The sequence below is a fragment of the Electrophorus electricus genome, chromosome 3, assembly GCF_013358815.1.
Source record: "Electrophorus electricus isolate fEleEle1 chromosome 3, fEleEle1.pri, whole genome shotgun sequence".
NCBI classification, from domain to species: Eukaryota; Metazoa; Chordata; class Actinopteri; order Gymnotiformes; family Gymnotidae; genus Electrophorus; species Electrophorus electricus.
Genome location: NC_049537.1, coordinates 26,167,361 through 26,184,049, shown reverse-complemented (window position 1 = coordinate 26,184,049; position 16,689 = coordinate 26,167,361). Strand labels below are relative to the sequence as shown.

The 16,689-nt window shown below is 45.6% G+C and overlaps 1 protein-coding gene across 5 annotated transcripts; it reads left to right on the top strand.

The window, feature by feature from the left end:
- Positions 1-281: 281 nt before the first annotated feature.
- On the top strand, positions 282-16,585 carry esr2a (estrogen receptor 2a). 5 transcript variants are annotated; one of them, XM_035524315.1, is made up of 10 exons: positions 282-480; positions 4,080-4,637; positions 4,801-4,967; positions 7,243-7,359; positions 8,125-8,445; positions 9,901-10,039; positions 10,825-10,958; positions 12,639-12,822; positions 13,075-13,292; positions 15,510-16,585. In XM_035524315.1, exons 2-9 carry the CDS (start codon positions 4,231-4,233, stop codon positions 13,265-13,267), a joined length of 1,662 nt encoding a protein of 553 aa, XP_035380208.1. In that variant the 5' UTR covers positions 282-480; positions 4,080-4,230; the 3' UTR covers positions 13,268-13,292; positions 15,510-16,585. The 5 variants fall into 5 exon arrangements, with proteins under 5 accessions (XP_035380208.1, XP_035380211.1, XP_035380209.1 ...); XM_035524318.1 differs by lacking the exon at positions 282-480 and adding an exon at positions 2,261-2,397 and having other exon boundaries at positions 4,089-4,637; XM_035524316.1 differs by lacking the exon at positions 282-480 and adding an exon at positions 2,261-2,397.
- Positions 16,586-16,689: the final 104 nt, after the last annotated feature.

Sequence of the window (16,689 nt, the reverse complement as noted above, 5' to 3'; positions counted from 1 at the left end):
TATTGCTTAGCACTGTAAAAGAACTGATGATATTCGAATTCATTCTTTTAGTTTTAATCTTTCTTATTCATAAGTCTCTACCTCAAACGAAAAGCGGTTTAGACAGGAGGCAAAAACAAACCAACCCCCCCCCAAAAAAAAACAAAAAAAAAAACAACAAAACACCCCAAACCCCACGTCGGACGAGACTGGACCGGGCGTGGCTGGTGACGCCACGGCTGTCGAATAAGTACCAGCTAGTGCGGAGTGCAAGCGGCGCTGCGGCGTGGGCTCCCGTGGGAAGCTTGGCCACTGAAACACGCGTCTGTCGGGGCAGGCTTTATGTCATGTCTCTTTCAGAGTCTGGCGCAGGGCGGTGATATGAACAGCGGCAACAAACCGATGTTGGGAGAGCAATTCGTGTTTTGGACGAAATTTCAACTCCCCCACCCCCCTAATGTGAAAGAAGACCCCCGGGCTGGCACTACTCCAGTCTAACAGGTGGGTCACCTACTGCCGTGCTTGTGCAGAAGTTCCTGTCTGTATGTTAATGTTAACTATTGCAGTCGATGATACAGACGACAGCGCTCATCTCTGTTAGTTATTAAAAAGACCGTAGTTTATAGGGAGCGTTTTACAGTTCTACTGGCATAAAGTAAGTGGTGCTATGGGTGGTAATAATCCAGTGACCCATTTCAGTAAGCGACCGCCCGGTGAAATTTAAAGCGTCTGCTCGTCTCCTGACAAGTAGAACAGAAGTAAAGTGTGCGACCTAATTTATGAGTTTGCGCATCGTATCGCCCGTTTCCCACACGTCCGTGACATTTGAATGTAAAAGGGGTTGTTTCTCGGCGAGAGAGAAAGTTAAAACGGTGGAGAATAACAGTTAAGCTTGAAAAATGAATGTCGTTGGTTGGCGGCGAAGAGGACATATCGCCGAGTGCCTGGCAAGTGAAATATTCATTTCCAGATGTCATGTTATTCTCAAATCTACTGGTTGTACCTACTTTATTAGAAATTAGAACATTCACTGATCACACCTGTTTTAAATGTATGCAAGTACAGATTCTGGTCCATCTGTTACCATGCAATTTGTTAAACACCAACTATGTCTGCCCCATCCATCACTAGTCTGTTTGGTGTAGAACTGTTCTCAGCAACATTGGCACATGGTGGTGGTGTGGTTGCTGGCGCTGAGGTGGTATAAATCAGGCACAGCGGTGAAATCCCACATTGACTGAGAATTCTGGTAGAAGATGGACCATTGCCTTTACAAGGTGGTTTTTATAACAATTAATACTTTTTTTTTTTCTTGTAAAGTTAGTTGAGTGTACATGAGAAGCTATAACACAACACAGAAAATCCACGAATCTAGGAATGTAAAATAGAGATGTATATGTTCTAATTAAAAGACTGAGCAATAGATGCTAAATTTTAAGTTGCTACATTTCATCTAGAACATCTTGATATATTGCTGTGTTATTTGACATTATAAAGATTCCCTTGCAGTACAAGTTAGTTCATTTGTGGGGGTGTCCTGTCTGGTGGCAGAAATATCCCGACGGTAAATTTCCATGGGTTTCTTTTTGTGGTCTGCATAGAGCATCTTCCTGCAGATGAATTAATGTTGGCTAACTCTTGTTGTCTATAGTTTGGCTCGGTGTTGTTTAAATGATGTAGTCTGTGTCAAGAGGAAAGACCGGCGGAAATGTGGGTGGCTTGCGTGTCATTCATTCAATTACTCATTCATTTCAGGCAGAGATCTACTTGCTATTAATACCATTTGATTTGAAGGTAACAAAGCTGGATCGCTCTTTCTACACTGCATAATCAAACAGAAGTTGTTTTCATTATAGTTAAAATGGTGAGTTTGGGATATGTTTTATGTCTTGACCTAGTTAACTTAGTTTACTTATTAATTTTCTCAAATTCCTGAGAAATCTGATTTCTTCTCCCCAAACAAAGTACAGGATTTTTTCCCCTGGTATTACCTACAGCCCATATAATTGGGGAAATAACTGAATGTCAAACAAAAAATGTGCATGGAGTAAAGTAGCAATTTATCAGGTACAGCGGACAAGTTCCTGGATGTAGGGATGTCTCTCACACTCTCTCTCCCTCTCCCTCGCTCTCTTTTTTGGAATGTGGTAGACCTTCCCAGATCAGGCCTGAATGCTCCTGCCGTGGTTCCCACTCCTCCTCTTCAGGGCAGGGCTTCCCTCTTTGCCTCTCCCATATCCTTTTTCCGCCTCAGTAGGGAGTGCGGGAAGTTGGAGTGGTGGACATCACAGCGGCCTTGGACCCTTTTTAAACCTTTTTTTCTTCCTTCTGGTACGCGCCGCCAGTTAGGAGTCCTCTCTCAGCCTGACTCTCACTGAGGCTTTTGGCCTTTTTATGGAAGCTCTTTACTCAGATAATGTGAGTAAAACCAAGTGGTTATAGTTTTTATTATTTATTTATTTATTTATTTATTTATTGATTGATTGCGATATTAGTTGGGTATGTTTTGTGCTGGCAGCTCTTTCTGACTACTGTCCTTGTAACTGGGTTGCAGTGAGTAAATGTAGGAGCTTTTAGGGAAACGCGAGTTGGAGATGTTTGCTTTGGAGTGGAGAGAGAGGGGTGCCTCCTTCTCTCCTTCACAAAGAGAACGCTGCTCACTGCTTTCTCGAGGAACCGTGGCTACATGCGGCAGACTGCAACTGAGATTAAAACCATAGCCTGCATTTTACATTAGAATTTTATTGCAGGACAAAATAACTATGCTGCATCTATAGCTGTTGCAATTTCTAAAGGCCTTTTTATAAGTATGCTCTCTGTGCAGGCCCAGCTGTGTTTTTAAAGCATTTGTCCGGAAGGTTCTGTGACTGTCCATCTCACTGTGTGACGTATCCCATGTTCAGCTCTGTGTACCTCCGCTGGGTGCTGTATTGGCCAGGAGCTCCCCATGCCTTGTTATCGGTTCAAAAGTCCTTGGCTATCTCCAGTTAGTTTACTTTTTGTTAACTGGGCGAAGAGAGTAGACCCTCTCTCCGGTTGGTCACGCAGGGATGTGCGGGTAAGTCGTTCCTAGGGAACTGTTCCTTACACTTCAGAAACAGGCTGTAGTGTAGCATAGCAGTGTAGCAGAACATAATTTCTTTTTCTTTTATTGGTGTGGTGCAATAGCAGAAATTGCTGCATGCTACAGCAGAATGGTAAACGCACAAAAAGACATTTTCTGTTGGAACTTGATTCAGATTGTAATGCCACTGCAGACAGGGAAAAGCCCTGATTTATTGCTTAATTCAGGTTTAATTGGGCACATGGTTGGAGCTGTGTGTCTGCAGAACGAGAAAGGTGCACGTAAAAGCCTCAGACACTGCAGTTAAGATGAACGGCCCCACAAACTGCATCTGTTGCTGCTGGGCTGAGAGTTCCATGCTGGCTTGTTTCCACTGTCATTTTAGTCTGGTGTGGTAGGATAGATTTGCTTTTTAAAGCTGTTTTAACAAGATTTTGGTAAAAAGTAATGATTCAGAAAAGGCTGTTTGCCCACACAGTATTAAATAGTGTCTAGACAGTAAATTAATTATTTAAGCCCGTTTTAGACTGCTACCTCTTTCTGGTTGGTTTTTAGATGTTGTCTATCTTTTTGCAATGTCGACTTTTTTGGAGTTTTGGTGGGACTCTTGCAGTCTGTGTGGCTTTGCCACCCAGTCGCTGTCTGGTGTGCCAGCAGCCATTGAATAATTATTAACTTAGGGATGTAGTCTTTTTTTTCATGCCTGTACACCTTCTTACCTTACTGTTCAGCCTGTGGTCTCCTGCTGTTTCTCTTGTGTTGGTGCTTTTTGTAAGGACAGCTAAGGAAACCTACATTTATGGCATTTAGCTGTCACTTTTATCCAAAATGACTTACAATTATGACTGAGTACAACTTGAACAATTGAAGGTTTAAAGGTCTTGCTCAGGGACACAACAGTGGCAACTTGGTGGCAGTGGGGCTTGAACTGGCAACCTGATTACTAATCAAGTACCTTAACCACTGAAGGCAGATTCATTATTGTTTATTGTCCACACGTCTTATTCCCAATTCCCAACCCCGACCCCTGTTTTAGGTAGTGTAGTTGGTGAAACAGATGTCCTGGTGAAGATGCCCTAGTCCTGCATTTGGTCCGCAGTCCCAATTCATGACGTTCCTGGTCTTGCTACTCCTGCTGTCCCATGCTGATGATGCGATAGTTCTGCGGCAGACCCGAATGCTGCACCATGTCTGAGTCTCTGGAGAGGGCCGTACCGCTGCTCCAGCTGCAGGAGGTGGACTCCAGCAGGGCCGGACCGGGTCACGTGCTCTCGCCCGCCTTTGACTCCTCCCCACCCCCCGCCCTGCCAGTGGAGAGCCACCCCATCTGCATTCCCTCACCCTACACGGACATCAGCCACGACTTCACTGCGCTGCCTTTCTACAACTCCACCCTGCTGGGCTACGGCGGGCCGCCTCTCTCAGAGTGCCCTCCCGTGCGCCAGTCACTGAGCCCCGGCCTGTTCTGGCCCTCCCACGGCCACGCGGCATCGCTGGCTCTGCACCGGTCGCGCTCGCACGCCCCACAGAACCAGCTCAGCGGCGGGGCCTGGCAGGAACCCCTGCCGCGCGACTGCGCACCCGAGGAGAACAGGTAAGTCCTGTGGACGGGCGGACGGGCGGGCGGGTGAAGTGCGGCTGTATGGGCCTGGCTTGGCTCGACACTCCTAGGAAGTCCTATGCCGGGTCGTGCCATGCTGCTTGGTCCCCAGCTGTTGTCATAGAGCTGTGTCAACTCGGTCATGTGTCTGCTCCAGCAAACCCATGGGGAAGTGGTCAGTGGAGTGTGAGGAGGCTTTCAGCTCCGCAGAGAGCAAAACGGATACGCACTTCTGCGCTGTCTGCAGTGACTACGCCTCTGGCTACCACTACGGAGTCTGGTCCTGTGAGGGCTGCAAAGCCTTCTTCAAGAGAAGCATCCAAGGTAACTGTAGGAACGCAGGCTTGCGTGCAAACACATGCGCACGTATGTGCATACACACGTGTGCGCACACTTATGTGGCAGGTTTTGCTGTAATAACAGGACTGCACTCTCTGCTTTGTTTACTGAGGGCCCCGTCCAGTTTCGCTGGGTTTGTTTGCAGTGTGTAACTTTTTCACTTTGACCTGGAAGCTTCTGAACATCTCCTGCATTTAACTCTAAATTCTAGCAGGGCAGTGTCAGGACAATTGATGGATTCTTTTAAACTACAGTGGTGTGAAAGTGTTTGCCCCCTTCCCAATATCTTATTTTTTTCCATGTTTGTCATAATTACATGTTTCAGATTATCAAACAAATTTAAATTTTAGACAAATATAAGTAAACACAAAATGCAGTTTTTAAATAAAGGTTTTTATTATTAAGGGGAAAAAAAATCCAAACCTACATGGCCCTGTGTGAAAAAGTGATTGCCCCCTAAACCTAATGACTGGTTGAGCCACTCTTAGCAGCAACAACTGTAATCAAGCGTTTGCGATAACTGGCGATGAGTCTTTTACAGCGCTGTGGAGGAATTTTGGCCCACGCATCTTTGCAGAATTGTTGTAATTCTGCCACACTGGAGTGTTTTTGAGCGTGAACTGCCTTTTTAAGGTCATGCCACAGCATCTCAATCGGATTCAGGTCAGGACTTTGAGTAGGTCATTCCAAAGTCTTCATTTTGTTTTTCTTAAGCTATTCAGAAGTGGACTTGCTGGTGTGTTTTGGATCATTGTCCTGTTGCAGAACCCAAGTGCGCTTCAGCTTGAGGTCACAAACAGATGGCCGGACATTCTCCTTCAGGATTTTTTGATAGACAGCAGAATTCATGATTCCATTTACCACAGCAAGTCTTCCAGGTCCTGAAGCAACAAAACAGCCCCAGACCATCACACTACCACCACCATATTTTACTGTTGGTATGATGTTCCTTTTCTGAACTGTTACTTTTACACCACATGTAATGGGACATACACCTTCCAAAAAGCTCAATTTTTGTCTCGTCAGTCCACAGAGTATTTTCCCAAAAGTCTTCAAGATGTTTTCTGGCAAAACTGAGATGAGCCTTTATGTTCTTTTTTGCTCAGCAGTGGTTTTCCTCTTGGAACTCTGCCATGCAGGCCATTTTTGCCCAGTCTCTTTCTTATGGTGGTCATGAACACTGACCTGCAGTTCTTTGGATGTTGTTGTGGGGTCTTTTGTGACCCCTTGGATGAGTTGTCGCTGTGCTCTTGGGGTAACTTTGATCTACTTCCCTTTGTCCGGCAGGTCCTATTTAAATGATTTCTTGATTCAGAACATGTGTGGCAGTAATCAGGCCTGGGTGTGACTAGAGAAATTGAACTCAACTTTCTAAAGATGCGATAAACCACAGTTAATTTATGTTTTAAGGGGGTGGAGGGGGGCAATCACTTTTTCACACAGGGCCATGTAGGTTTGGATTTTTTTTCCCCCCCTTAATAATAAAAACCTTCATTTAAAAACTGCATTTTGTGTTTACTTGTGTTATCTTTGTCTAATATTTAAATTTGTTTGATGATCTGAAACATTTGTGTGACATGCAAAAAAAAAGATATCAAGAAGAGGACAAACACTTTCACACCACTGTATAAAGAAAACACACACACACACACACACACACACACACACACACACACACACACGCACACTTCTTTCCCCTCTTTGCCATGTTTGGTTGTTAGCAGTTACCCCTGCTTTTCTCCTGGAAATGTATGAAGCCACAAATAGAATCTCATTCACACAAATCTCAATCTCTTAATATGCTTCCTCAACCTGGCCATCCTAATGAGGATCCCCATGCCCCCACCGATCCACTGGCGTGTTTCCGAGAGTCGAGGTGCTTTCTGTCCTCAGGGGATTCAGAAGCAGCGCATATTGTTCCTGCTCCACAGTTGAACTGCGGCTTCTAATGCCAGTCCATGCTTTTGGTCTGCTTTCAGATCTGTCCCCTCATGCGACCGGGGTCCTCTGACACCACTCCGGCTCTATTTCTTTGTCCTTGATGTTTGGTGTTTTGTAGCCTGTTGTCCTTTCGGCATCTGCAGGATGTTTTGTCGCGTGCTCTCTGTGCGCCGGCTGAAGCAGTGACACTAATGAGGCTCATGGGCCTTTCGCTCCTCTTCTGCTGCTGGCCCGGACAGTCTCGGATGGCGTGCCGAGGTTTTGCGGGGCACGCGAGTGCCGTAATTGACTGCTCCCGTGTGTTCTGCCTCTTCTGTAGGACATAATGACTACATCTGCCCAGCAACCAACCAGTGCACCATCGATAAGAACCGGCGCAAAAGCTGCCAGGCCTGCAGGCTCCGCAAGTGTTACGAAGTGGGAATGATGAAATGTGGTAAATGTGGTTTTTGCCAATTTCTGTCTCCTGCCATGTCTGCTGTCTCTCTCAATCATCTCCTAACACACCACTGTCTACCAGGCTTTGCAGGTCCTAGCTGAAAGTATGGACTTTGTTTCAAACCATGGCTCTGGACTTTGCCAGTTATGTCATACTGTATTTTTATTTGATGAAGCAAGACGTGTGTGTGTGTGATAGTTATTCTTTGATTTTAATGGGACTTGAACACTCTCGCTGGCTCTCTCGCTCTTATTCACACACACACACACATGTGCAGCACACACATGTTCACATCAATAATAATGCATATGTGATGATGAGTAAATGTGCTAAGGTTGAGGTTAAGATGAGTGAGCTTAACATTTTGTAAATATGATTAGGCAGAAATATGGTTGAGGGAGGAAAAAAAATAATTCTTAGGCCCAGGCTAAATTAAACCTTTGTTGCTATGGTGACAAAACTGGAATGTACAATGATTTCATCCACCAGGTCTGGAGAAGATACTTCAGAATTTAGACCTTTAAAGCATATAATACTCTTATATCTGAATTTGTAAATCTGGAAGGAATGTATATATGGAAATATGGAAAGAATATGTAAGGTAGAATTCTCTATCACTCTTAGATTAGTTCTGTCAACACACTATGGGGTGAGCATTTGTGTTTACGTTAATAGCAGTTTTTAATCGAATTAAAATCCATGATGACCGTAGAAGCGACTGTAGGATACCTGGCGTTACGCCGATGTGCTCATGTGTGGCAGGCATGCGTCGAGACCGTGGCACCTACGGCCGCGCAGGCTCCCAGCCCAGGAGGGTGGCCCGTTTCCCCGCCAGGGGCATTGCAGGCAGCCACAGAGCACCAGAGCGGAGAGGCTCGCCTGCCACCAGGGTGAAGGAGGTCACCGCCGTGGCGATGAGCCCTGAGGAGCTGATAGGCCGGATAATGGAGGCGGAGCCACCGGAGATCTATCTGATGAAGGACGTGAAGAAGCCCTTCACCGAGGCCAACGTCATGATGTCCCTTACCAACCTGGCGGACAAGGAGCTTGTGCACATGATCAGCTGGGCTAAGAAGATCCCAGGTGTGCGCGTGTGTGCGCGTGTGTGCGCGTGTGTGTGCGCGTGTGTGTGCGCGTGTGTGTGCGCGTGTGTGTGCGCGTGTGTGTGTGTGTGCGCGCGTGCTCACATGCCTGTATGCGTATATGAGAATCACACTGACATGTATGTGATTCATTCCAAAAATACACTCATTTGGAGTTTAGTTTTCTGTTTTTTTGTGTGATTTTGAGGAAAACTTTGAGGGGAAAAAAGAGAACCTCTTAGAGAACCGTGCACTTGATGTGTAAGGCTGTCACGGTGATCTGTTCATTCTGATGCCTCTGGCTGCTTACTACTGAGGGAAATGTGGGTACTCAAATGAATAGAACAGCCTATTAGTGCTTATTTGCAAAACTAAAAGGAAGCACATAAAAAAGGAACTGGGATTGTGGCGGGTGCTGTTGTTTTCGTGTTTCATTACTGTAATGTTCCTTTTTCCTCCTATCTGCCACTTCATCTTTTTAAAAGCTTCATAAACAAAAACGAACCAGCTGAGTCTCTTGCACTCGCTGTGATCAAGCCAATAAAGTGTAACAATTAGGAAGTAGGAAAGTTTTTCTTCAACGTTTTATTATAATTTAATTTCTTACAAATGGTGTATTTCAGGCATATATTTGAACAGTCCTGCTTGGACACTGTTCATTAGGCCCGGCACTGTCCCGCAGTGCTGCGCGGTCTGACGTGTTGATGGATTGAAGGGGTCCTCCCCAGGGAACAGGTTCCAGGTTGAAGGAGCAGATGTCAATGCCTCTTGGAGACTCGGCCATTGTTCCGGCGGTGTTTGCTTCGGGGCAGCATGCCGCTCTTTAGCTCTGAGGCAGCTGTTGTCATTAGGTGCGAAAGTACCCCTGATGGAACAAGGTACTGGGAGAGTTGCGTGTTGGCAAAAAAATTAGGTCATGGGTTTTTTTTCCTTACGCGTGTGTGATGGAGATATAAATAGAGAGATAGTCATCTTTGTAATGTAGTTATACTCTCAGCTACACCATTAGCAGGTTTACAGTTCAGTGAAGTTGCTGCATCAGCATCCGTGCGTCAATGCCATTGTTAAACCTTCTTACGCAGGGGAGGTTGGTGTGGTTTATCCAGTATTGCTGGACGTAGAAGTGAACGAGCAGGTGGTGATGACAGAGATATCAAGCTAGATGGTACTGATCCAATAGCCACTCTCCGTATGGGTCTGACCTCTGCAGAGAATGCTGGATCAGATATTGGCCAGCTTGAGTAACATGCAAAGTTGCATTGAAAATGGCTCATTTTAAAACCTAGGGTTTTTATTTTAATTGTTTTTTGTCAGAATTAGCCAATAATAAAAGGGTTCAGTAGTGATATCGGTATCAGAAATGAAAAATGCTGTCATGCCATCCTTTTATCAAACCTTGAGTATTCCTTGAGTCTGACCCTGTGCAGGTTTCACCATGTGCTGTCTGTGCCTACAGGTTTCGTGGAGCTCAGCCTCTTTGACCAGGTCCACTTGCTGGAGTGTTGCTGGCTAGAGGTGCTGATGCTCGGGCTCATGTGGAGGTCTGTGAATCATCCTGGAAAGCTCATCTTCTCCCCCGATCTCATCCTCAGCAGGTGAAACCTCCTTCATGCGTTCATGCATTGCATACACTGCATGAGTGAGACTTGCTGATTTGTGTAGCCAAGGTGAGCACGAGAAAACATACTTTATCTTTGCTCAAAGCAGTGGCTACACAAGAAGTTACCTCAAAGAGCTTTGATTTCCAGGAGAACAGAATGTGTCATATCCCACTGTTGTAGGTTAAAAACTAAATGTCCTCAGCACTAAAATGTTTGGGGGGTTTTTCACCACACCTAGAAGCAATTTACTTGAGTAGTGATCATTTAAGGGGTTAATGGAAATCTCCAGCCCAGCCTGGTCTCTTAGATGTTCAGAACCTTTCAGACCTGACAGTCGTGTCTCCTGCTACAGACAGACAGCACTGTTTTTGTGTAGTGCTTGTACACATGCCTCATTACTGGTATGCTTGGTATTGATGATCTCTCAGACCAGACAGGCCTGTATTTTGCAGCCCTGCTACTTTCTGCTTAAGCCGCCAGCTTTGCGTTATGGAAAAGAAACGTCTACAACGCTTATGTCATTGTCTATATCCAGAGTTTCTTCCGCAGACCTGTAACTTGCATGATACAAAACAGCCACTTTCACGCGCAATAAGATGCTGCATCAATTTATATTATATGGGCCCCAAAAGAGGATTATCTGAAACTGGGGAAATGAAGGAGGTCAGAAGGTGCTTTTCCTAGACGCGTGGGAGAAATGTGGAGCGCTGAAGAAGGGAAGGGAAGTATGAAGGCACAGCTCCTGTGTGACGCCAGCCATACGCTTGTCTGCCGTGCAGGGACGAGGGCAGCTGTGTGCAGGGCTTCGTGGAGATCTTCGACATGTTGCTGGCGGCCACGTCCCGCTTCAGGGAGCTGAAGTTACAGAGGGAGGAGTACGTCTGCCTCAAGGCCATGATTCTCCTCAACTCCAGTAAGTACGGAACGCGTGCGTGCGTGCGTGCGTGTGTGCGTGCGCTTTTTAATGCTGGCACTCTTCCAGGGGTTGAGGTCCATAGCTCTTAAAGAAGGTTACCATTGTCCTACAAAGGAGGATTGGGAAAGAAAACCAAAAGAATTGCGTACACTGTGAGATGTAAACATGTAATGGGAACAGCATGCGCAGTCTGGGGAGTCAGTCCTTCTGACACACACGCTTTTCACGAATGCGTACAGTAACGGCTGACATGGAGTGCGTCACTGGCACTAAACTCCTCTACCCAGCCTTGTGGTTTGTCTCCTCCTAATATCCTTTTCCTGTGCTTCCCAGCAAGAGCCAGAAGGGATGCAGCATCTGTGTTCCCTGCTTATGTGATCGGAGCTTTGATTTGAAACCTCTTTAAAGAGGAAGCAGACTGGCCTACGTGTCTGAGCTAGTGTCGGCATTTTATCGCAGACATGCATGTGTCTGAGCCAGTGACTGCGTGTCATTACGTATGTTTCTGATCTAGTGACGGCGTGTCATTGCAGACGTGTCTGAGCTAGTGACTGTATGTCATTGCTGACGTGTCTCTGAGCTTGTGACGGCGTGTCATTGCAGACGTGTCTGAGCTAGTGACTGTATGTCATTGCAGACGTGTCTGAGCTAGTGACTGTATGTCATTGCAGACGTGTCTCTGAGCTTGTGACGGCGTGCCATTGCAGACATGTGTCTGAGCTTGTGACAGCGTGTCATTACGCATGTGTCTGAGTGACTGCGTGTCATTGCAGACGTGTCTCTGAGCTCGTGACGGCGTGTCATTGCAGACGTGTCTGAGTGACTGCGTGTCATTGCAGACATGTGTCTGAGCTTGTGACGGCGTGTCATTGCAGACATGTGTCTGAGTGACTGCGTGTCATTGCAGACATGTCTCTGAGCTCGTGACGGCGTGTCTGCAACGACCCGCCATCACTAGCTCAGGCACATACGTAATGACGTGTCTGAGCTGGTGACGGCGTGTCATTACGTATGTGTCTGAGTGACGGCGTGTCATTGCAGACGTGTCTCTGAGCTGGTGACGGCGTGTCATTGCAGACGTGTCTCTGAGCTGGTGACGGCGTGTCATTGCAGACGTGTCTCTGAGCTGGTGACGGCGTGTCATTGCAGACGTGTCTCTGAGCTGGTGACGGCGTGTCATTGCAGACGTGTCTCTGAGCTGGTGACGGCGTGTCATTGCAGACGTGTCTCTGAGCTGGTGACGGCGTGTCATTGCAGACATGTGTCTGAGCTGGTGACGGCGTGTCATTACGTATGTGTCTGAGTGACGGCGTGTCATTGCAGACATGTGTCTGAGCTGGTGACGGCGTGTCATTACGTATGTGTCTGAGTGACGGCGTGTCATTGCAGACGTGTGTCTGAGCTGGTGACGGCGTGTCATTGCAGACGTGTGTCTGAGCTGGTGACGGCGTGTCATTGCAGACGTGTGTCTGAGCTGGTGACGGCGTGTCATTGCAGACGTGTGTCTGAGCTGGTGACGGCGTGTCATTGCAGACGTGTGTCTGAGCTGGTGACGGCGTGTCATTGCAGACGTGTCTCTGAGCTGGTGACGGCGTGTCATTGCAGACATGTGTCTGAGCTGGTGACGGCGTGTCATTGCAGACGTGTCTCTGAGCTGGTGACGGCGTGTCATTGCAGACATGTGTCTGAGCTCGGACGAGGGGGCGGAGGAACCTGCGAGCAAGGCCAGGCTGATGCAGTTGCTGGACTCGGTGACGGATGCTCTGGTGTGGTCCATCTCGAAGACAGGCCTTAGCTTTCAGCAGTGCTCCACCCGCCTGGCCCATCTGCTTATGCTGCTCTCCCACATCCGCCACGTCAGGTACCCCACCCCACCCCACACCTGCCCGCTGCCTGAAACCTCCATGATGTCTCAGTAACACCATGAGAGAAATACATTATTAGGTTTAGTGTTTAAAATAATTCATCATGAACCTCTTTGATTTCACTGTGTCGCTTCGCCTGGTGCCAGTACCAGCGGCATAGTGGATGTCTTCACTTGGTTTGTGGCATGTACAGACACCAGACTCCCTGAGCTGCCTGCCATCATGCTCTCCGTCTCCTTTCACCATAGCAACAAGGGCATGGACCACCTCCACTGCATGAAGATGAAGAAGATGGTGCCCCTCTATGATCTGCTGCTGGAAATGCTCGACGCCCACATCATGCACAGCTCGCGCCTGCCGCACGCCGGCCCAGGAGAGCCCAGCGCTCCAAAGAACAGGCCACGAGCTCAGGAGCCCCATGGCTGCGTTTCCCAGCAGTAGTCCCTGGTGTAGTTCGGCCAAACTGGTAAGGGGAGACCCTGGACACTGGGTGTGGGGTTCACATCATTCACATCGTTCCTCATCGTTCAGTTCTGATTTTTATTTGATTTTTTTTGTTCTTGCCAGCTTACATTCATAATTGCGATTCATCTGTACCTGTCTGTAATGTGAACACACACGTCCTCTAAAACAGCACACATGCGCACACTGATAAGTTTTTGACACGAGTCATCAGAGTCACAAAAAACAATCATATTTGTGAGAAACTCATGGCATTCAACTGGGCAACATGAACACAATATGCACCACGTTTGGCTCTGGAGGACAGCAGATGAGTTGAGAAGGTGGAAGACAAGGCAGAGGGCTAGCTTCTGCTGGTTCCTGCTCGGTTTTGTGGTGTTACCACTCTGCTGGTGCTGAATTCCAACCTGACCATTCTTTTTCATATCACATGGCCACGAATCTGACACAAATCCAGTCTAAGACCATACACGTAAGTGACTGATGTAAAAAGATAGGATTTGTGTGTCTGCACAGCCCTGAAAAGTAAGATCTGTGTCACATTAAGGCAAAAAAATCAGATCCGAGTCACTTTTTGGTTGATAATGTGATTGTAGCCTACAATACTGAATGTTCCAAATGTTTTGGGTTTGGGTTTTTTTGTTTTTTTTTGTGAAGCCTCTCAAAGTAGCAATAATAATGCAATGTCATTGCATGAATGTATCAAATAAATTATCAGGCAAATTATTATACCAAAGGACCATGATGAAAACAGCACACATTAAGGCAAACCCCCAAAGGGCTTTCAGTCATGCCATCTGGGGACTTGTATAATTAATGGACCTGCTGCCTCTCCGATGTTGCCACCACAGCCATTACTGCTAGATAGATGTAGATGCATACAAGCCTGAACTCATTTGTATCTAGAATTGCTTAATAATAGAATGAACAGAAATAGGTAATATATCCATTAACAGTAGATACGGCAGTACACCTGACTGTAATTAATATAATACCTGCACTGTTGGCCTGATCAGCTTTAGGTTTACAGTGTCAGCTGTGCGTCCATACACCTAGCCTGGTGTGTAGTACACACATCTGTTAAAGTAAACTGGGCTGGACAGGTGTGCTGGTCTGTGTCTGAGTGGTGGGCTGATTCTACAGCTCCTCAGTCTATACTGGGTGGTGTCTTTTTAGGGTCAGACAATGCTTTGGGTCATTTTGCATGCTATTTATGCATCTCGTGGTCGATTTTGGCCAGGGTATCAATGTTTTTTCACGTTTTCTTTGCTTTTGAACACATTGTTAACATGTCTACCTATGGTAAATAGAACTAAGTAGATTGTTTTGTTTGTTTATAACACTTTAAAGAATTATTCACCCTTAGTAAAGATGAGAAAGACAGACTATTAAAAATCTTTGTTGTTTATCAGACCGATCTTGTAGAGTGAACAAAGAAATTTAACCTTCCAGTGCAGTAAAATTATTAACAAATGAATAAAGTCCAAAAACACAATTGCGCAGCCCAAAGATGAACAAAATCTAATTGCTTTTCTCATATCCATTTGATATTTACTTTTGTAAGCACACCTTTAGGAACTTTGAAAGGTTTTTTTATTTTATTTTTATTTTTTTTTTACATGAGTGAGGTAACACATGCCAAACAAAGTTAGTCAGAAGATAAAATACAACAAATTAAATGAGACAATATTTTTGACCTTTACCTTCCTTTGGTATGGCTTTAAAATAAATTCTCCTCCGATGGCATAGTAATTAAAAATGTTCTAACTGAATATTGTGATGAAGCTGTCGAGAAGAGGACACAACTATTTTCTCATGTACCATGAAGAGGATGGTTGAAGGCTTTCTCCAAGAATCGCTGTACAGAGTCCCTAGAACTAATTATACACCACAAACTGGCACAAAAGCCTTTTACCTAGATCAAACCATGAATTCAAACACCTGACCTTTTCTGGATATCTTTAGAACAAAAACAGAACTTTCTAGCAGCAAACGTTAAAGACAGGTGTAGATTTAAAAAGACCCAAGGTCACATAAAGAGGAGTCTAGCCCCCACTGTGAAGTTTTGTATCCAAATACGTTACATGCTTTAAGATTCTCTCAAAAACATTAGTAATGGGAACCACTTTGCTGCAAGGTATAGCAGGTCACCTTCTACACTTGGTCATGTGTAATTCCTGACAGTAACTGCAGTTCTTTACTTCATGTTTAACCTTTTCAGCTCAAAAGTGACCTTAGGATTGTGAAGACGGACGGGAGGAACCCAGAAAGCATGAGGTGTGCGTTTTGCTCAGCAGTGTTACTGCTCCTTTACTGTGGACTGAAAGCTGAGCACTGACTTTGCTTTAGGGCATGGATACTTGAAGAACTCAACACGGTGTTTCACTGACAAAGAAACCCAACAGAAATGTATGGTTTTATCAGAACGCCTGAGGCACGTGTAGCTGGAGGTCCTGTCCAGTGGTTCCTCATGCTCGCATGGTAGCGCACACAGAGCACGCTGAATGGGTTTGTTTCTGAGCCTTTCTTCGTACGGTTGGCTAAGCTGTTCTTATGACAATCTTAAGACTTTTCCACTGTGATTGTCTCTGCAAACACTCAAGTGATATGAGTCACTCTTGCACTGTAAAATGTGTAGCTATGACCCCCCAAACAGGAACTGTATTCACCGTCTTGTGCCTGTGCTAGTTCTTGCTTTTAAAGGCTATATTTGTGCAGAAACATTAAGCCTACTCTTTGGCTTAAAACAGGTTTTCTTTTGAGAAGTCCCATTAACAGGGTTAGTCTAAAACCACTGTAGGCCTAATCTGTCAAATATGCACTAACAGAAATATACAGTATAATGAGAGCTCTGTAATTAAAGCAGCGGACAAATCGCAAACAAAACATATTTCCTGAACACCAGAAGTGCATAGAATCCTGAAAGATTGTTATGCAAAGAGATCTGATAACAGTTTTATACTTCAGTAATACTGGAAGCAGCCAGAATCTCAACCAAAGACGACAAAAATGAAGCCATGACGTAATTGAAAAAAAAACAAAACAAAAAAACTGTTTAAACATGGCTAGTTTGATCAGATGAGATGCACTGTGTGAACATGCATGTCCTGATTTGTCCATAGCAGCATAACACACCTGCCCAGCGTTATTGGCAGCTTCTAAATCTCCACCATCACATTCATGGGTTGTCTCTCTTTTACTTCTGTATGCAAACTGCATGTTGTGTGAGCTGTGCTATTCAGAACTGTCGTTCACCAAAAACACTGGTTGCTGGTGTGTTGTTTTACTACGCCATACTTAAAAATAAAACAAAGAAATAAAATCCAAGGTGTTTTTGGACAGTTTTTCATGAAGCATGTACAAAGGTCATAAGTGTGACGATTCTCAAAGGGGGAAACAAA

What these genes read in the sequence shown, in the direction of transcription:
- esr2a (XM_035524315.1), top strand. Translation starts at nt 4,231, where the DNA reads ATGTCTGAGTCTCTGGAGAGGGCCGTACCGCTGCTCCAGCTGCAGGAG. An exon ending in AGTGGGAATGATGAAATGTG is followed by an intron (nt 7,360 to 8,124) that starts GTAAATGTGGTT and finishes CATGTGTGGCAG; the next exon opens with GCATGCGTCGAGACCGTGGC. An exon ending in CCCGATCTCATCCTCAGCAG is followed by an intron (nt 10,040 to 10,824) that starts GTGAAACCTCCT and finishes TCTGCCGTGCAG; the next exon opens with GGACGAGGGCAGCTGTGTGC.